The sequence below is a fragment of the Chelon labrosus genome (assembly GCF_963514085.1).
Source record: "Chelon labrosus genome assembly, chromosome: 22".
NCBI lineage: Eukaryota > Metazoa > Chordata > Actinopteri > Mugiliformes > Mugilidae > Chelon > Chelon labrosus.
In genome coordinates this window covers 13,778,719-13,800,146 of record NC_140355.1, presented here as the reverse complement: position 1 = coordinate 13,800,146, position 21,428 = coordinate 13,778,719, and the positions used below count along the sequence as shown (strand labels likewise).

The window sequence follows — 21,428 nt, the reverse complement described above, 5'->3', positions numbered from 1 at the left end:
ACCAATCATTTCTAACTAAACAGTCTACATAACCCCAGACCTGGATTCTGGGGTGTGCCTGGGAGCCCAGGCGGTTTTAGGCCTGTTTGGTAAATACTTCAGACACGTTTAAGCTTATCTTAGTCCATCAGAAGGAGCAGGTGAGATCTTCCTCACTGCAGAAACGCCAACTTTTGGCGGGATGTCAATGGGTACCCATGGAAAGCCAGAGCTGCCGTGCACTTTCTATAAATGTCTGTGTACCGGCTTCTGCCACTTTGTATTATGTGAGCACCTGCACTTGGCAAATCTATCTGGAGATGTTTGTTGTGTGATCCTGTCATCTCTTCGCTGCTGCCATGTGTGAAATAATAATAATAATAAAGATTTTACTTATGTTATTTTACAGTTGGATTTGATGGATTGCAGTAGCCAAGTTCAAGTAATCAAGAAACCATTTCAAATTCTATTACCTAATAATACTATTCATCACAAAAGTTGATGCAGTATAGACCTAATGTGGAAAGTTGTTTGTTGATCATGCATAACATTGTGACCACCTTCCTAATGTTGTGTAGGTCTCCCTAGTGCTTCCAAAACAGTTGTGACTCATCAGAGAATGGACATGGGCCTTCTGAGGGGGTCCTGTGGTGTCTGGCAACAGGATGTTGTTAGTGGGGGCCTTTGGGTCCCATGGGTTGAGGGGAGGGGGCCTCTGTGGATCAGGCTTCTTCCAGTGCATCCCACGGATACTTGATCAGTTCAGGATCTAGTGAATTTGGAGGCCAGGTCAACAACTTGTGCTGTTCTTCATGTTTTCTGAGTTGTTCCTAAACCGTTTTTGCCTGTGTCAGGCTGCATCCTGCAGAGGATGGCTGCTGCCATCAAGGAGTGCCATTGCTATGGGGTAGGGGTGCCTGGTCTGATCTAGGTGGGTGGTACATGTCTAAGTAACATCCACACGAATGCCAGGTCCAAAAGTTTCCTAGCAGAACATTGTCACGAGATGGTCAATGTTATTTACTTCTCCTGTCAGCGGTCATAATGTTATGCCTGATCTGTGTATATTTTGCTATTAATTAGGAGACATAGTAGTGAGTTTGATTCAGCTTCAATGGCTGCTGCCAGTTGTAATAGGAAATGCTGCTGTATTATTTATCTGCAAAACGTTGCTTACACCTACTGAGACATTAGTATAAATCTACGGTGGTTAGTTTTATAGGTTTGTATGTGCAAATACAAACAGTTTACAACTTGTGAAAACTATGGAAAGTCACTGCCATACTAGCTATTGGCACCTGTAGAGCCTTTGTTAAGGTCTTGTCTGAAAAAAGACAGATGAGGACATGATGATGACTTCTCTGCTGAGATGCTTACACATAGCATTTGTGAAATGAACCATTGTATTTTTCGTAAACACTGCGAGTTCTACGCGTTGGCGCAACCGCCATTATCGTCTACGTTGAAGCAATGCTGCAGCCATAGAGTGCCGTTGCCAACTAATGGTATCCAAGTATCAAATCACCTGTATTGAAAGAAATCAATGTTGCTGCAGTTAACTACCATGCCTCGCTTGATAGCTCTTAAACAGTGAGCTGCTCGCTGCGCTGTTCTTTCAAAGGGGCCCTTAATACAAAAGGTGGGTCTTTCATCAAGAGCAGCCAAGGGTAAAAGGTAAAAAGGTGGCCGTAATTCTGTTCTTTCTTACGCACCTTAGCCAGTAAATCTTTCAAGATGTGAAAGCAAGTTGTTCCAGTAAGGTAGCTCCTGCTAATTACAGACTCCTTGGACAGCAGCCCAGTCAGTGTGTAGCACCGGTGCTGAACGTAGTGTTCTCTTTTCTCCTGCTGCATTCAGTTGACCGCGCTGTTCGGTCACATTTGGATCCACTCACCGGCAGCTGAACAAGAAACACAGCTGACTGTTGTGTCTCATTAGCGCTGCATAAGTTTATTTCACAATCAGCGGACATATTGGGAAAGGGGGCTGTTGTCTTATTTACCCATAGTCAGCCTTTGGTATTTTAATCTGACGGGACATAGAAGGCTGCTACTGACTGATTAAAGTTTCCTCCGCCATGATGTGATGTAATTTTGTGGACGTGAAGTGTAAACAGGGGTTCCCGGAGTATAAACACGCTACTCTGAATATCTGGGACGCTGTCTTGCTTTTGGACTGGACAGAGCTGTGCTTGGCTGTGGACTTCTCAGTGGATGCAGTTGGAGTTGGGCCTCACTGATCGGGGCTGTTTTGAGCTGCGTTCTGTTTCAGGATTATTCTACTGTATACAGAGTGATTTGTTTGGGTCTGAAGAGGCGGTTGCCTGTACTCCACTGGACGGCAATTATCAGGCTGTGTTGTCACTGCTATTTTGGTTTTAGTGACTGAATCTGGGCTGTTGTGTATGGAGCTAACCTGTGTGCCTTGGCAGTACCTGCAAATTGGAACGCAGTCAACTTTCCCCTGTTGTTTTAGCGACCTGACGAACCAATTACATGTTTACACTGAAGCACATCCACGGTGTGACTTCAGTTCGTTCTACATACGTGTTGATACACGTTACATGTCCCGAGCTTTCTATGGGACGAGCGTTTTTCCAAAGGACAAATGCAGCATATTTTCAACGTTTAATATTATCGTTTAAATCAGTATTTATGCTTAAATTACGCCCAATAAGTCATTTTTTTATTCGTGTCATCATCTGTCTAGCAATACATGCAAGGAATATGCGAGGCTTATGTTCAGAACATCCTGTTTAAAGCATTTTCCAGATCTCTCTATCAATTACAGCTGGCTCATGTGGGCAGATTAACCCTCATCTGTCCTACGTGCTAAACACCACTGAGCCTCTGGCCTCATAGTGTGGATATGTATGAGGTGTGAGTACGATTTAGCAGATTGTGAATGATTTCAGTTCTTAATAATCTTGCATACTTGGGTAAAAATGTTGGAACTATATCAAGAAATTCAATTTATTATAGAATTTGGAGGGGGTGTACGGATTGCTGGTTGAATTTTATGCCTTATTTGGTTGAACATGTTTTAATATTATACTAATATTAATCTAACTAGATATGCATATTTATTTCTCTTTCCACGCGCATGTGCAAGTACTCGTCTGCGCCTGTCCTCTTGTGTGTGTTCATGATTGTGTGTGTGATTGAGACTCCTTCCTCTGGTATCCTGGTGGGAAGCTGAACAGCTGGGCGCTAAGCAGCTTTTACTGTCACAGAATCTGGACGTCCCAGTCACAGTCCTACCCACCCCCCATCCTCCGCCGCTACTGTCCCAGACCCCATCAGATTGCCTTCTCTGTTCCACATAAAGGCCAAATGCTCACTCTTAATAAATATTCTGTGCGACTACATGACCTACACAGCCACATGCATATGCATCGATATGCACCAACAATGAATTCATCACAGAAGGCTCCAACCCTGTTCTTACTGCTGTTAGGGGGCTTTCAGCTCTCTACTGTATCTCACATCTCGCAAGATGAACAGAGGGTCTTCATCACTGTCCTGCAAATGTGCGTGTATTTCTCTCTGTCTTCCACAAACCCACACCTCTGGATAAATGTGGTCACATTTGCCTGTTGGCACTGGGCCATCTGTCACACACAGACTGAGGGATCCAGCCCTCATCCCAACAACCAAATATAGTCAACTGGAGCAGCAGAGCACGCTGGGACTGATACCCACTGTACCACAGCCATCCTGGGTCACACACTCACAATACTCAGGACAATAAAACATGATCCGTTTGTTAACTCTCGCAAATCTAACCCACAACAAGAGAAAGTTAATCACAACGTGCTGTGAGCTGCTGTTTTTAAACTATGACCACTGCACATGTGCCACCTTAAGTGACTGTAGATTTGTTTTTTGGGGGAGTTAATTGTGTTGTTTTTGTCTGTGTGTGTGTGTGTGTGTGTGTTTCAGAGTGCTGTCCGCTGCTTGTGGCACCCGAAACTAAACCAGATAATGGTTGGGACTGGAAACGGACTGGCTAAGGTGTACTATGACCCTGTTAAAAGCCACAGGTATGTTTGGAGATAGCCATCTTGTGTTATTTTATCTTTTACTTTTTGGGAGTGTCTCTGTAGCCACAGCCATGCAAAAGAAGTCTATTTTTATAGATGATTAAAAATGAATCATACTGTTACACTGTAAAATATTTTTAGTTTGTTTATTACTCTCAAGTGTAGTTGTTTTTCCTCTTCTGTGCCAAACAAGTAAAGCAGTAAAAACTTGGATGTTGATCAGTGAAGAGTTGCTCTCTAGAACTGAAAATGTAATTACCAAGTTGGCAGGAAAAACAGCAGCTGATTGAGCCAAATGTTTAATGATGTTCAGTTCAGATATTAGTTCATGATCTGTCTCTCTGTCAGACCTAATACTGAGTCATTCATCATTGTTCCTTATGATATTTTTTCCCCCCCAGGGGTGCTAAGCTGTGCGTGGTGAAGAGCAAGCACAAAGAGAAACAAGCAGAGACTCTAACCCAAGATTACATTATCACACGTAAGTTCTTTCCGTGTCAGTGCTGGAGGCGTGTTAAATACACTCGCACACCGTTTCATGCAAGGATAACGTGTTACCTAATACCACGCTCTCCCACCGTGTCCGGGATAGCATGCAGTTTCAGTTGGGTCCGACAATCACAAAAAAAAAATTAATAGCTTTTCTCAAAGTTCTCCAGCCGTTTTGTCCACCTTGACTGACTAACCCATCTGCCTAGCGGTGCTCTTTGTGCAACGTGCACTTAAAAAGGAGGAGAGAGGCATCACCAAAACGGTGTCAACCATCTTCCATATGTATGCCAATTAGAGCATGATTTTATTTAGAATTGGTACCTCACTGTTGCTCTTTATGTCTCACACACACGCAAAGTATTCAAACCAGATTTATCTCATGCCGACGGCTTTGCAAGGAATGAAAGCATGTTCGGGGCATTCACGGGCCCATTAGCTGATGGAGTAGGGTGTGGATGATCGAATCGACAGCCGCGGGGCACTGTGCCACGCGACGGCCATGTGGCCTCCTGTCATGCCGGATCACGCTAGGGACAGCCTCCTCTCCCACCTCTGCTGGCGTGATCTCCTGCTGACTTAACCACACACACACACACACACACACAATTAAAACTACCCCCGTAACTGTCATCCTGTCATATCACCAACACACGAGGCTGTCATCTCTTTAGTGCGTGCTTCACACTCCTCTGACCCCAGACTTAAGTCGTGAACTCGCAGGAACAGAACAGCTGCCGACACGGTGTCACTGATTGGCTGCTGAGGCCCAATTCAGGCGCCATTTATTGTTTGGGCTACTGCAGCCTTTTCAAACGCATCATGTGATTTCATTACCATGCCAACAGGGTGTGAAGTAGGCAGGCATTTGACTGCCACGAGTGGCGAGTGACGCACTTGATGCCCCGACGCTGGAAAATTAGAAGGGACAGGAAGCAAGTGATGGCCCATTGAGAAAAGCGAGGGAATCTGTTAACAGTAACCTTTTTGCTTAATGTAGCATGGAGGGAGAAGAATTAACACTGAACAGCGACAGGGCTCCTGAATGGAAAATCACTTTATCTAGCTCTTTACTAAAGTGTCTCTTTGTAACCCCTGAGGATAAGAGCAGAGCATACACACTTTCTATCACACACACACACACACACAGTCTGTCTCACACACCTTTGGAGGCACTCATTCGCACTTAATCATGCACCCGTTCACTCACACACTCATGGATTTAATTGCTGCGGGCCTTTATTGTGATGGTGTTCACAAAAGTGTGAAAAGTGGCGGAGTGATTGTCTGAATCTAAACAGGCAATGAATGTATTGGTGTGCGCTACGGCAGAAAATGTACTCGGGCGGAGAGACGCTTCAGGAGGTCACCTGGGACCTTGATTTTAAAATATAAACCGGCAGATCCCTCATGGATGTCGACGTACATAATGTTCAGAATAGGGTAAAAAATGCAGAAACTGTTCATGCGAGAAACAGGACAATTCCTGATATTAAACGGAGCGCTTAAGACGTGGAGGTCGTTTATCTGCACACTCCCAAAACTTCTAGCCTGACAAATCACAGACAAATCTGATAAAACCCACACGTGCGATATCAAAAGAAAACACGACACTTTGTATTAAATGAAAGTATCTGCAGCTAATGCTGAGCGCAGGTGGCGGAGGGGCGTAGCATGTGGTCGGCATCTGTGAGCCTGATCCCAGTTAGAGCCAATGCCATGTGTTCATTGCAAACAGTTTATACAAAAAAATCTATTTGAAAACTGATTCAACTGCATTTTTTTTATATGTAAAATGCTCTGATCTCCAATTCTACAAAGAACTCTTATTCAGCATTACTATCAAGGGAAAGAACCTGCCACCTGATTTACCCCGGAGAAGAGGTGTTTATGACATAATTAGTGTTTTATAGTACAAGCATAACTTTGTCCTTGCACAAAACCCTATTTTTTTTGTATATGCAGTAAATTATTTTATTCTCACATCCTATGCAAAGTGTAGCAGTAGATTAGATTTCTGGAAACACTCCTAAATCTCTCCTGAAGCTTCTTATTCCTGTGTTTACTTCAGGGAAGTGTTATACGTGGGCTACAAACACTGGACATTTTGCCAGGTGCCCCGACTGCTTATTTGTGTGGCGGTGTTATGTGATCTTGGTTACCTAAGCAACTTGATTATCCTTGTTTACCCTGTGCGTCTCCAGCTCATGCCTTACCCATGTTCAGAGAGGCCCGGCAGCGGAGTACACGAAAACAGCTGGAGAAGGACAGGCTTGACCCGAAGAAATCCCACAAACCTGAGCCTCCCGTGTCCGGACCAGGTAAAATGTCTTTCTTTCTTTCTTTTTTTTTTTATTATTTGTGCAAAAAGTTAAATATTAAGTGAACCGGAATAACAAAGGACACAAATTGTGATGAGAAAATTGTGCTTTAGGCAAAAGCAAAAACAATTTTAACATGAGTTCTGCAGCTGTTTTTGAAGATTATTACGGGTCAAGTTTGTAACTGGGCACATGTAAGGTTTTGTTTTAAGCAGATGTGCAAATCCACAGTTGTTGATGGGTATTATGCAATCCAGCTCGTGGTGCTACAACAGCCCTGCTCCCTCTTGGCCTCTCAGAGATATTGACTGATCCTGCTTTTGCCTCATGTTTTTTAACTACTGGGACATAATGATGTACCATGAACTTTCACTGGAACCCCACTCTTGTTTTGTAAAATTTTTTTACTGTAACACAAACTGTCATAAATCCCACACCTATGCATAATCTTGGATAAAGTTTCGAGCCCTATACCAATTAGTTAAGGTGCCAGACAACGTTTCCTGCGTAGCTGTATTCCAGCTGGCTCATTGCTGCCGTGTTTTGTTGTGCATCAGCACTTCAACTGTTTTTTCACTTAATCCTTGAGCACCATGTACTTACAACAATGTAATAGTTCCACTGTGTGTTTTTCCCAGCTAGGAAAAACATGGTTAAAGCATTTTGCTATGAAACATGCAAAAAAAATATATAACAAGTGGATTATGAGGACATTTTTACAACAGATCCTCCTTAAAATGCATTGTTTGCAGGTTATGGCCTAGCTTTATGACGTTAGCTTATAAGCTTATATGCTTATTGAGCTTGTTAATGGAACAGACATTGACATAAAGACAAAAAATAGATGTAATTGTCTGCAAATTAAAATGTAGTTCCGTTTCATGACAATAAGTTTGTCTTCTTGATAGCAACTCAGTGTTTTTGTTTTTGTTTTCTTTAGATTGCACACAGTCTTTATATTGTTTATCTTGTGTGTGAACCGACTTCACATAAGTGCAAGGTAATGTTTGGTGGTTGGCTGGATGCTTACAAGCAGTGGAAAGAGGTGCCTCTCAATCCCCAAACAACCCTCACTGCCGCACTAAAGCAGGAAATCCCTGCGCTTTTTAAGTGTGCACTCTCCTTTATCTTTTAAGACGGCCTTCATGGAAAGAGGCAAGGTATCCCCCCAAAAAAGTTCCATTAGGTGCAGTCAAATGTGGCCAGCAGCACAGAAGTACTGTAAAAATAGATTTAATTCATTGTTCTCTGGAGCTACTAACATTTCATCGTGTGTGTGTGTGTGTGTGGGTGTGTGTGGGTGTGTGTGTGTTTGTACGGAGTAGAACCAAAAGAAATAAAAAGCTCATGGTCTGATGATTCAAGAAGACTCCTTCTAATTGTTGTAGCAACTTTATGGCTAACATAATGGAGCATCATAAAATGTGAAAAAGTCAAATTTGATATCTTGCGACTAAGTAACAGTGGTCTGTCTTACAGATGAATATAAACTTCATTTTTTCATTAGTGTTGAAATAAATGACGCTCCAATGTGGCATTTTACTAAAGATGAATGAATGCTTCCTCTTCGAAATGTGAGTTTAAATAGTCTCATAATATATTTCTTAGACGCCCCCTGATTAAAAAAACATTCAAAAAACAAATTAAATCCTGAATGGCTAGCTAGCTAGCCAGCCAGCTAACGGCAGACTTTACTTCCACTGCTGACATTGACATACATGCTGTTTACCCTACATCTCATCTCTGATGTCACTGTCTATAGAGTACAGTGCATTTTAGTAGATGACAGATGATGACGTGGTTACCTAATATCAGAACACCAGGCCAGTTTGCTCCCCACAGACGTAGGATTTGATGATATGTCAGTTTTACTTTGTGTATTGAATCATTAAGAGGCTCCCTTTGAGTATGCCTTAACAGTATCTCGTCTGTGTCCCGACAGGCCGAGGAGGCAGGGTAGCAGCTCATGGCGGCACACTGTCTTCATTCATCGTGAAGAACATCGCTTTGGATAAAACGGATGACAGTAATCCACGAGAGGCCATCCTGCGTCACGCCAAGGAAGCGTCGGAGAACCCTTACTGGGTTGCCCCAGCATACAAACAGTAAGGGGGGGGGAAAAAAAATTCACACATTGTGTCCATCTGGCTTTTTCTCTCTCTCACACCATCCCTCTCTCACACCGACCCTCTCTCATTTCTCTGCTCGGAAGTAATTAGCAGACAGTGTAAGACGAGTATAGCTACTTATGATATTGTGATTGTACTTTGGGGTTTCTTCTTACCGGTGTCGCGCATGAATGTTTAAACGGTTGTACAGTTTTACAGGTGCGCACTTCAAACTGCAGAGAGGAGAGTAATGGACAGTTTCAGATCACTATCGGACTCAGACGGCTATGTAAGCGTGGAACAAAGCTGAGAGCCAAATCAAACAGTCTGCTTCACATACTGCAGGCGAGCAAGCTTTAGTTAACTATAGTGTACCAGTGATACTCATTAAAGTAGGTGAATTAGCCTGACTTCACGTTGCTTTATCAGACAAGTGGCCAACAGTCATTGTTAAAGCTGTTTTTGTTTGCCTGGAATTACATTACATACTAATTATTTCTAGGAGGAGGAGATTTGAGAAAAATGGGTCTCGATTGGCATTTATGTGTTTGTTTAATGTTTATTTGTATTGGAAAGGTATGCAGCATGAAGCAATGCCACATGTCACAGTATTTATAGCCTACGCTAGTTTGCAAAGCTTGTCCCTAAATGGACTTTTATAGTACACAAAACCCCGCATTAAAATACACAACAGACAACACAAAACTCAACAGTATGTGCATGTAATAATAGTCTTAGGGATTCTATAACATCCGAAGTCTGTACTTCATTAAGCCTCATTTATCCTGTTTAGAAGAACTAATTTGTCTAGAGCATTAAAATTATAATATCTAACTCTCACAGCTGTCGTCTGCTTATTTATCTTTGTTGTGCACTTCATTCTTTCGCTCTGCAAAAAAACAAACAGTTAAATCATTACTATTTTTTTTGTGTAATCCCCCTAGGACGCAGCCAGAGCCTGTGTTTGCAGAAGAATCGGATGAGGACGAGGAAGCTGAAAAAGAACCAGAGTGGAAGAAACGCAAAATCTGAGACACTTCAGCAGCAGCTCATTTTATGCAGGATAGTTGACAGGGTGAGCGATCTTTCCCAGAACACAGAATTACTGTCAGAAACTGTGCATAGGAGCATCACTTACAATGCTAAACCCTTCCGTCTAGTAATTCCATTCAGCACATACATATTTATGTATATGCTTCCGTGTTGAGGGGAACCGCATGAATCTAAAAGGAATTATGTTACTCTTATTGCAGTTCTTGTCACTGAAAGACCTTGGATCCTTGCGTACGTTTAGATTGTACATACTTTGTTTTCATAATTTCCATTGTCCTCTCACACCGCATCTCCAGCTTGCTAATGCCTCATAAATCAGCTCCAGATTTTGTGGTCTGGAGCCGTTCAGTTTGTAAAAAGTAAATCAAAAAGAAGTACAAAAATTTCAGCCAGTTTTACTTTGGAATGTTTTTTTTTTAAGGCTCAACAGGTTTTAAAACTGTTCTTCTTCGGCTTGTGATATACAAAGTTCCATTCAATCATCTGTTAATTTAGTTTTTATTCTCTACACCCTGTATCCAACCTCCAAACCTAAATAAAGAAATTTCTATTCTCTTGTCAAATATGTGTTATCTAAAGTGAAGTGGAGTGTCAGAACTGATCAAAGGAATACCTTTTCTGTGAGGCACTATCTCACAGAAAAGGTATTTTGTGCATCCCAGTCTCTTTGCATCCCAAAGTGACTGGGATGCATTCTCAAAGTACGTCCCAGTCTGGGATGCACTCTCAAAGTACGTCCCAGTCACTTTGCATCCCAAAGTGACTGGGATGCACTCTCAAAGTACGTCCCAGTCTGGGATGCACTCTCAAAGTACGTCCCAGTCTGGGATGCACTCTCAAAGTACATCCCAGTCACTTTGCATCCCAAAGTGACTGGGATGCACTCTCAAAGTACGTCCCAGTCTGGGATGCACTCTCAAAGTACATCCCTGTCTCTTTGCATCCCAAAGTGACTGGGATGCACTCTCAAAGTAAGTACGTCCCTGTCTCTTTGCATCCCAAAGCGACTGGGATGCACTCTCAAAGTACATCCCATTTCAGAGCTGCTTTTTTTACCCACTTCTTTAAGAAAAATTTAAAAGTTTATTTTCTTAGACACACATCAAATTATATCAACTTAAACATCTCGCAAATGTTTCTAATACTGGTGAATATGTAGTTCAAAACCATTTTTATTATACCAGGATCAACACGGAGTCTGTTTACTCAGACTACTATTCCCAAGCTGCAAAATGAAATTTCGGGGTTACCTGTACCAAAAACTTCGTCATGTTTCTCCGTTTTCTTCTACTGAATCCATTAAATTGAATCCATCCATTGAAGGTTCACAGTATGCAGACACTGTGTAATGAAAGCCAGGTCTCCGATTTCTGTACTATTGCGAGCGCTTTGTTTTTCACGTGCGGCTACTCCTTTGTAGAAATGTAGAATTTTTACCACCATGCTTATAAGCCCATCTTAACTTTTCTGTTTTTTTCCCCACAGTTGCTCAGTCATGTGTTAGCTTCTATTGTAAAGACATGAAAAGTGTCGGTATTCCATGCCAAATCTGTCATCAAGCTCGACTTTCTGCTCCGTGACTTACACGCAGTGAAACTGTAGAGCAATCTGTCCTGTCCAAACGAAGTTACAAGAAGACAGTTAAATGTCTCTCTGTGTCTTGGCGAACGTCCTGCGGCCGTAAAAGCTAAAGCCAGACAAAGACATACCAGAACAAGAAATATGGAGGGCCTTAAATAAAGGGCGATGTATTTAAGAGCGGCTAAATTGTAGAGAGATAGATTGACTTCATGGGGAGAGGCTTACGTCAAGCTCTTTGAGGGAAGAGTTCTCAGGCAGCAGCAGGAGATCAGGAGTGACTGGGAAGTTTGATTCAAGCGGGACATTTTGGTCACTCTGCCGCTGTGTGATGGAGCGCTGTGTGGAGATGAAACCATGGCCTGCAGGTAGAGGCATTTAAAAGCAGACCTATTAAAAGCTCAGTTCACTCAAGTTACAAAGAAATATTTTCTCACTTACAGTACCTCTGGTGGGATCTATTTATATCCACAGTGTGAAGGAGGTCAGAGCTAGTTTTGTGCTGATCAGAGAATTTAAAAATGATATCTGATAGCATTTGAACAAACGCCAGCTCGTCTTTCCAAACAAAAGATATTCTAATATAACTAACTAGAGGATTTTTCAAGTCACAACCCCAGTGGTCCCTACTGTCACGAACACACGCACAATTGAACAATATAATGTAACGTAAAGACGAAATAATTCCCTAACAGCTGGACATCGTATTTCTCCGCCAATGTTATTCCGCGGCGCATTTTAGGGAGACAGCTCGCAGCTGTGGATTTGATGCTCTTGTTAGTATTTACAACAGGAGTGGGAATTCCACTGAATAAATTATGCTCACCATAATGAAAGAACATGTTACCCGATGAGACAATGCGGTTCGCTAATGTGTTTTTGGACTACGATGGTGGTCTATGGCGCAAACAAATACGCTACTATATAATGCGTGTCAGGCTTTTGTCATTATCGGTGAGACGGATAGATAGATCACTGGACTTTTCATGGAGTTTGTTGACAGGATAAGAAAAATACACAGTATTACCAGACGTGTTTGATTTAAAACAGACTCTGAAAGCGTACATGTTTACTTTTAGGGCCTTAGCGTTCAAGAGCCAAGGCCTAAGTTGCATGTCTTCATTAGAAAAAAAACATGTTTAAGTGTTAAGGTAGTGTAATCGTTAGTATTTTGTATATTTGAAGAAATTTGAGGAAGGAATCGGACTCTTTTTGTCTGCACACCTTTAGTCCGTTTCAAGATCTGCTGCTTGCACCTCATCAGCATTTACATATCTACGTTTTGCACAGTGGAAACATTCTTCACTTCTTCAGCTTCTGATTTACTAGTCGGTGGCGCTTTACTGCTCGCTTTTGTTTACTGTACGACCCTGGGCTCTTGTTCAAGGAATGCAGAACAGAAGTCGACGCCGCGCTGTAGACGCGGAGGCCGCCTCTCTCGCCATCTTCCATTTAACCCAAATTTTCATCCCCAATTTTACACCATGCTCGTGTAAACACAACCCCCCCCCAGCCCCACCCCACCCCACCGGCGAAATTAGCACCATCTGGCACCGGCGGATCGCTGCATGCACGGCACGACACCAGGAGACACGTTCGTTTAATAGAAACAAGTTTAATTCTGTAAAAAGTTATAAAATGAATATTGTACAAAAATAAAGTTTGCCGAGAGCTTTGGTTCTGTAACACAAAACAAGTGAGACGGACATGACAGAGGCGTTAACGGAGTGACAACAAATGCAGTCCTTTCTACCAATATTTTAACACTGAGGATTCGTTCGCGTCTTCTACTTGTTTACCTTTGCATCAAATCCAGAGAACTAACCGGCGATGATCAGTTGAGCAAACAGTCGTGAGGATGAGAGGGCCGAGTGGTCACAGTTCATACGCTTTAAACGTATGGTATTGACGGGTAGCCAGGCGCTCTGAGGCTTCTGGGAAGTCTCCTAACTGCACATTCTCATCTGGAAAGGCTTATGCACGAATCAGTTGTTTGAAGGGGAAGATGATCCAATTGATGAGGTATGCTGTGATAACGGCAAGTTTTTTTTTTTTTTTTTTTTCTCCTCTCCGTGTAGTGTTTGGCCTAAATTCGGCTTGATGCAGTGGATTTGTTCTGTGCAGGGGGGGGGATTACACAGTAAAGCTGGCTTGCTTGCTTGCTGCTGGGTGGGCACAGATACCTTGGTCCCTAATCCGTGCTAACATCAAGACCTACACGAGGGCTCTCTTTGTTCCGCGTAGAACGACCCCCCTCACAGGGCACAGCAACACCTCTTTAAAAGAGACTCGTCTGGATGTGTGCTACTCCTATACGGTTTTTGGAATAGAAACTTAGCCGAACAAGTTATCACATGTAAAAAAAAAAAAAAAAAGCGCGTAGAGCCAACCCACTGTCTTCACTCAGCAATTCCAAAACACGCTCTTTTGTCGAAACGTCTACTCTTGAGATATTTACATCGGTGGCGCGCTGACAGCCACTACAGTAGCTAGATCTTCCTAAAACTGCCTTTGCCAGCGGGGATATTTGGTTAAGACTCGTGTTAGAGGATCACTTTCAAATCCCCTTTGAGGGAATGAGACCCGTCTGTCAAAGCTCAGGCAGAAACCCGGGCTGTCCCGTGGATTGTTTTTTTTTTTTTTTTTAAAAGCCTACTGGGACGGTAACCGCTGCAAAGCCTTTGCTCAGACTTGGTGCAAGGCCAGTGTGAGGTTTCGGATAACGAACGCCGATAGGCAGGTATTCCAGCAGCTTCTGCACCGTGGCCGTAAGGATGGATCCTCCAAGGCACCTACAGGTCCCCGTGAGACCACCACTCTCGTGCTGATTTGAATTATAAAGTGTTATGGCTTCCGGTTGAAGTGACATTAAATCTGTAATCCTCGATTAGTCATTTAAAAACTACCTTTAAAAGATAAACAGCAGCAAATAATCCTTGTAAACATAGAGAGAGTAATGAATGAATGGATGGTTTTGAGTATTGTCTATAGCCTGGTGCTATGAGGAGAGAGCTGTCTTAGCAGTGGTCACATTAGTGAAAAAAAAAAAACTAAGTACTACCCTCGAAATGCTTTAAAACAACACATCATTTCTATCAAACATCTTCTATTGGTCCCCTCCTCTGCTTCGCTAGCTACCTTTCCTCAACCCCGACAGCTAATCGTCAGAATGCATGAAATGAGAACCCCTGGAATCTAAGTGACATGAATAAGCACGACTAGGACGTGTGGGGAGTGTTGAGCAGTTCTGGGTCACCTTGTAAGATTCAGCATCGATAAAATGCTCCACTTTGGCACCATCCAGGACAAACAAAGCTTTTTAAATAAATAAGAAAAAAAATGACAATTTCTTTCATAAACTGGATTGAAATAAATAACAATAAGTTAATTCCATCTTAATAAATATACCTCTTACACACACACGTATATATGTATGTATATTTATATATATATATATATATATTTATGTGTATATATATAAATGACTGGATTTTATGAAGATGCCTTGCACCCAGAAGTCTTTGCTGAACTCCGGTGCGGTTCCTTGGCTCTGAACGTAAACGTCGACATCCAGACTATGCAGTGATTTAGACTGCGACTGAATAAGCTCCTCGAATCTCTGGACTCGGCTACGGAAAAACTGATGTTCCTGGGAAAATGATATTCCTCTAGAGTCAGCTTTTTCTTCGCTCTCACCTATTTAGACAGCGCAGTTAGCAAATCTACAAGTGTAACAGTATTTAATCTTCCCGTCGGCTGGCGCACACCTGATACATTTTGTGCATGTGTCTGAACAGTCGAATGCCGGTCGCGGGATCTGAGGACTGGACCGTCAAAGGTACGTGTACAGTTTGCTTTCCGATGGCTGTTCCAGTGTCTTTCAGGTGCATACTCACCTGTGTCTTCTTTTGATGACTACTGACAAAAATAATATGCTCCCCCTTTTGACCTCGTATACACATGTCCAACGGTAATCCCTCTCTTCGCAGCGCCAGCCCGTAACGGCGGTCCTTAGCCCGCCGACGCTGGTCGTGTGAGTCCTTTTGAGAGAGACTTCCTCAGACGCAGGCACACTTCCTAGCAGAGTGTTTCTTCAGCGTGTGATACACAACGTTGTCATCCAAAAAAGATAAGTCGTCATCGAACGCGATGGGTCGACAGCAGGTGCGAGAGGGAGTGTCCTTGTCCAGCTTTTTGTTGTGTGTGAGGTTGTTCAGGATCTTGTCGTAGTTGGTCTCCGCCTCGACGCAGGGGCCGCTGCAGTACCGGAAGATCAGCTCCTCTTTAGTCTGGTAGCCCAGCCCCAAGTCCGTCACGTTGAGGTGGACCTCCTTTAGCAAGCAGCCTCTGCTCTGCACCGATATCCTCTCCCTCCCCTTCTCCCCCCGGCCCCCCTTGCCACCTCGGCTTCCCCCCCGGCCTCGAGCCCGCCTCTTGTCCGCGTGTGCTCTCCCCTCGCCTCTCGCGCCTCCTCCCGTGTTTGCCGCTCCTCTCTGCCTCGAGTCTCTGCGTCCCCTGGAGGCCCCGCTTGTGTCCGATGACCTCCGGAGTCTGCCGATTGTAGCCTCGATAAAATCCATCACGTCGTCAAACTGCTCCGGGTAGGGACCTGAAATGTCATCTGGAAGATACAAACGGGACGGATTTACTTAGAAGCGGGTCATTTAAAGGAATGATTTCCACACTGACATGGGCACTGAAGACAGCTCTACAGTCGTCAACAATATATTAGTTGATTAGTTAACAGATAGTACTGTGGGAAAATCAAGCACTGCGCCAACAGGAATTTAAATGTATTTAAGAATCCTGTCATTTCAGAATAAGACCATATGTTTTTTTTTTAATTTGCCTGCATGCACCTCCTGAGATATCGTTTGCCCTTTTAAATGGCTTACGCGCCGGACTATCTTTTGGCCAGACAGTAATTTCCTGGAGCTGTTTCTTCTCCTTTCCTAGAAACGGCCTGGACTGCGCTAAGATAACTTAAGTGGCTGCTGGCAGCGGCCTTCTGTCATTTTTATTTATTTTTTAAAATTCTCACCAGCGAAGGCACTTAGCATATTTCCAAAAATATCAAGTTATTCCCATAAATGCTTAAGTGCTTTAGATATTTTTTTTTCTGAATTAATAAAAGCACTGCTGACAGTTCAGTTTGACGAGCCTGAAGTCTGACCGTGGACTGAACTATCGTTTGCGCGGAGAAGAATGACGCACATTGTTGTTGATGGTCAGCTAGCGTAATATCTGTCTGGTGTATGGTTACCAAAACATGCGCTGACACAAAGGCCGACAACGTCCTTAAATACTAAGAAATGTGCAGATTACTCCTAGGTGAAGGTCTGCAGAAAGCAGCTCAGGGTGGTTCATGTGGATGTGCAGGTGCCCTGCTTCAGCACTGTCCAAGATGGCTGCTGGGGCATGAGTTGGAGGCTGAAGGTCAAAGGGCGTTGTTGGTTACATTTTCAGAGAAGAAGAAAGTGTATGGGTGTAAAGGCGGGGCGTGCTCTTGGATAAACTTCATAGCTACTATCACATAAAAGTTATTAAAGGTTAATGACCCAGCTTAAGCTAACGCAGCAAGTTTACACAACAAATACAGTAGACACAGACAGACCGCGTCACCTAGAGAGATGTACTTAAACCTCTGATGGATGTAATTTCTGAAAGCTTGGACTTCAAAAGCCAAATAAAAGGAAGTCATGTGTTTTTAGTCATTTAGATGAAGCAGATTGTTGCCTGTTAGAAACTCAAAACATTCGCCGCCACAGATCTCCGCCATCTGCTGCGGAGAGCGATGAGGAGCCACTGGAAGCCTTGGACCCTCTCGAGTTGCATGCGGTTTCTATTATGAAGTAGTAACGTCTCCTCTACTTGAAAGACCTGCAGGTCCGGCAAGAGTGAATCATAAAGACATTTTTTTTTTTTTCCCTGAAGTGAATGAGTCGGTCGAATAATTAATCGCCCACGCGGATGTGAGTGATCATGCTGTGTGTGTGTGTGCGTCAACAGGTCAGGGCGGCGGGGCGCGACGTCTGGCAGGTGTCGCTGCGGTTAACGCGTGTCACCTATCCCCCCCCCCGTCTTACCTGTCCCTCTGGCAGAGCGCGGGCCACCCGATCCGCCTGCGCTGCACAGCTGATTGGGCCGCCTCTGGTGTATCAGGTGAGCTGGGGCCAATCTGTTTAGGCACACCTATCCTTTGATTTAGACGCCTCATATTGTGTGTCGGCTGAGTGGCAAGGTGGCTGCGCTGTGCACCTGCTGACAGACTCGACCGGGGGCAGCAAGCGGAGTGATTCATGGAGCGAATTGTGGCGTGAGTCTTTTATGTTGTTTGTCAGATCCTCAAACTTTCAGTAATCATTCATTTCCTTTCAGTGTCTTTGTACATGAACTCTCTGCAAAACTAATGTCAAGTGGCTGCTGCAAAAACGAAACCTTTTCTTTTAACATTATGCACAAACCAAAACCCTGCCCCCCCCCCCTTGGAACTAATGTTGCTTACACTATTAGTGCATAGTTAATGGTCTTGGGTTACGCAGCGGATCAGTGATGTCACCGCGGTCCAAACAGAAAACGAGGCGGCGGGACGAACCCTCGTCCAAATGTTCCATTCCTTATCTAGTTCTTGGCTGCGTTTACTTCTGTGTGAAGATGATACAGTGTCACATGGATCCAAACAAAATAAATTCCTGCCCACCGTCGCTGTTAAAATGAACATAAACACAGGACTCTCGCTCGGTGCTTGAAACTTTCCGGTGTCGCCCGGCCCTCTCCCTTGAAACAAAAAAATTCCTGTGACCTGGTTTAGCAGGGGCCTTCTCTGAAACGTGCTATGAATCCTGAGTTTTGGCAGACGGGTTAGTAAAAGGTCACGGGTCTCGGGAGTCGCAGAGGTGAACGTAAACAAAGGGAGAAGGGGAAATGCGAAGGGTGACCCCTGTTTGGAGACTGGAGCTGTTCATGCTCCTGCTCGTGCTGCCGCTTTGTTTTGACATCAGTGTGACGCAACACACGGCAGCAATAAAGCATAAATCTGATAACCAGCTTATCGGGAAGCCTTATCAATTCCCCTGGCTATCACTTTACGTGCCGTTTCTCAACTTTAATTTGTTAGGAAAGACCTAAATTGGCCATTAAATCTGTTTTATCTATATTATATAATAGTTAGTTGCATGTTATTAAATTGAGCTTTGCACAAGCAGCACATGTCTATAACGTGGCCCCCACGGTGGCCCATTATCGACCATTCAGGAGGCTCTCACAGTGGCTGCACCGTCACATATGACCTTGCAAAAAAAAAAAAAAATACACTACTCACACTGATCCTCCATGGAGATCTCCTGCAGGTTGTGGTTTTGGCGCTGGAACGCTGGCTCTTCGTCCTCCACGGACAGGGATGTAGAATCACTGTAGCTTCTGGGGAAGTAAGTCCTCTTGGCTGGCTGAGTGTTTTGGTAGAGAGGCCGAGTAGCAACGGAGCTCAGGAGCAACAAACACATGGCCAAAACATCCCATAACTTCATCTTAGACTCAGTTCCTATGAAGAAAGCTGTGGGCAGAGAAGGTGATTTTATTTGCGGTCAAACAAACTGAATCCACACTCACTCTCTCTCACACACACACACACACACGGCCCAGAATGTCGGTCAACTCTGGTTTATCATTAAGTCAGCAAAGTGTGTGAAAGTGTAGCAGCCAGATCCTGACTCAGTCCGTATTAATAACCGTGTCATCGTGACATCCTCGCTTCGTCCGTGTGTGCTGTAAACATGAATTTACAGTAGTAGTAAAGCTACCACACAATTCTGATGACACGATAACAATAAATATTAGCTCATGTTTTACTTTACGTTGCCAGTTTATCCGCAAGATATAGAAATAAATGGAAATAAGAGCAGAATAGTGCGTAAATTTGTGCGTAAAAATGTAGTTTTGAACCCGTAACCAGAAGCCATTTATTCTCCGCTGACGCCCGGATCTATTAGGTGCAGAAGAGGATATATTCATGTTGCTGTGACACCAGGCAAGCTTTTGCTACTTGTAATGAGGCAGGGAGGGTGCGCCTCACACAAATATGCGTTGGTTCGAGCGCGCACCAAAGCGTTTTTGGCAACGGTAGCCTAAATAATGGTGTGAGTTGGCCAGATGGCGATCCCTCAAAGCTTACGTGACTCTGTCTAATGGCATGTTGAGTCTGCAGTAAACCTAAACAGCTATGCATGGATAAATACTGGGCTTAGACATGCTACGCAAAAAGTCCTAACAACTGTCTTCGCGAAAGCGTTCCTCTTCTCGATTTTCTAATTTAATAACAACAACGCTCGCGCCTGCGTGAGCTGGCATGTCCAGGGCGCATGGATACTCAAAGGCTGTGGCAATATTTTCAAATCGTGTAACAATAATATCACTCACCTTAAATATGGCCCATGCAGACCTGAAATTCGCTTGACTGCTGGGTGTTAAAATCCAAACAGAAAACGCCGCTCATTTACTGTCCCCAGCTGATTCAGCTGCACGTACCGCTCAAAAACAACCCCGACGCGAAAATTCCCTCAAAGCGGGTTCAGATTCGGTTTAAGTCCAGAAAGAGGAGGAAAAAAAATAACAGCTGAAATACTGCACGGGTTATGTTTTTCATATTCCGATCCGGCACACCAGCCGACCAAACTATGCGCCTCTCTCCACACTTTGGAGTCCAAAGGTAGGCGTTGAGGAAAGCGGACCAAGTGCCACTGCGCCTCACGGGGGTACAGTTGCAGTCGCTGATTAATTGGATGCTACGTTTCCACGTTGGAAATCCGAGAGAGATCCACCATCTCCCACTGAAAGGAGTCCAATGAAGACATCAGCGTCTCCAGCGCATAAGCGAGGCGCAAAAAGAAAAAAGAAAGAAAGAAAAAAAAAAAAAGGTGCACAATAGTTGTTTTCCAGAGCGCTAGAGCGTCTAGTTTGCCTCCGGATAAAACACTCAAAACGCTCTTACATCCAGAAATGCGTTACAAAAATCGCAATCGCCAACAATTTGCACTGATCTCGCAGTAAACAGCACAGATGGGGGGTATTTATTCTCCATTTTCTCCTGCTCACATAGACTCTCGATGGGTTTCCACGCGCGCTGTCCTCATATTGGACTGAAGCGGGACAGATGTCTGCGCATAACACCGCACCGGGCGCAGAGGGCAGTTTGGAGAGATTTATAGTTAAGTGCGCTCTGACGTTTGGGGGCAGTTGGTGTCCGCCCCCTCTTTTATAGATCCCCGCGAGAGCAAACAGTGAGTAACAGAGGTCCACATATCTGTCCAAACCACCCCTGGAGCCCTGTATGGAGGAGCGCAGTTTTCAGATGTCTTGGGGATTATGTCACACATCCTGATGTCCTCGGATTAGATTTCAGTATGCGGAATGCGATTTGGGGATGATCTGTTGCGATGCATGTTTCAAACCTGATCTCCGCGCTCTGTGCGCCGCGGTGTCAAGTTCCGTCTCATGGCTACACACATCTCAAATGCAGGAGTCCCACTTCACTTGCTGTTTACTATTTGTAAATGCGCTACGCGAGCATTTGGGAGGGCAGTGGACGCTTTTGCTGGGGTTGTGTTAGACCGTGCAGGCGTCTGCACTTTATTCCGCTCCAAACCGATCCACGCCTTGAAGCGTCTGGTCATTCATTCCTGTCAAGGTGAGCCCCGGGCAACGGCGCGCAGACCACAAAAGAAGGACTCTGCACCGGCTGAGATGTGGCACCTGACAAAGCCCGTCCATCTCCCTCCCCTCGTGATTTACACCCTCCTTTCATCTCAAAACTGCAAAATTCCACAAGTTAACCAGTCATTTTAGGAATTAAAGTCAATTTGC

At 44.1% G+C, this 21,428-nt stretch overlaps 2 protein-coding genes across 3 annotated transcripts in view; one reads left to right on the top strand and one right to left on the bottom strand.

Moving 5' to 3' along the window:
* wdr70 (WD repeat domain 70) overlaps positions 1 to 10,555 on the top strand; it is a 38,515-nt gene extending 27,960 nt beyond the window's left edge. For both annotated transcript variants that reach the window (XM_084572197.1, XM_084572196.1), the window contains exons 14-18: positions 3,921 to 4,021; positions 4,423 to 4,502; positions 6,715 to 6,831; positions 8,774 to 8,936; positions 9,884 to 10,555. In XM_084572197.1, the coding sequence (XP_084428323.1) occupies positions 3,921 to 4,021; positions 4,423 to 4,502; positions 6,715 to 6,831; positions 8,774 to 8,936; positions 9,884 to 9,971 (549 nt within the window). In that variant the 3' untranslated portion in view covers positions 9,972 to 10,555. The remainder of the gene's footprint in view (positions 1 to 3,920; positions 4,022 to 4,422; positions 4,503 to 6,714; positions 6,832 to 8,773; positions 8,937 to 9,883) is intronic.
* Positions 10,556 to 15,325: 4,770 nt separating this feature from the next.
* Positions 15,326 to 20,239, bottom strand: gdnfa (glial cell derived neurotrophic factor a). Its single transcript, XM_084571907.1, has 3 exons — positions 19,986 to 20,239; positions 18,892 to 19,122; positions 15,326 to 16,191 (listed from the first exon to the last, which is right to left on the bottom strand). Exons 2-3 carry the CDS (start codon positions 19,094 to 19,096, stop codon positions 15,629 to 15,631), a joined length of 768 nt encoding a protein of 255 aa, XP_084428033.1. The 5' UTR covers positions 19,097 to 19,122; positions 19,986 to 20,239; the 3' UTR covers positions 15,326 to 15,628.
* Positions 20,240 to 21,428: the final 1,189 nt, after the last annotated feature.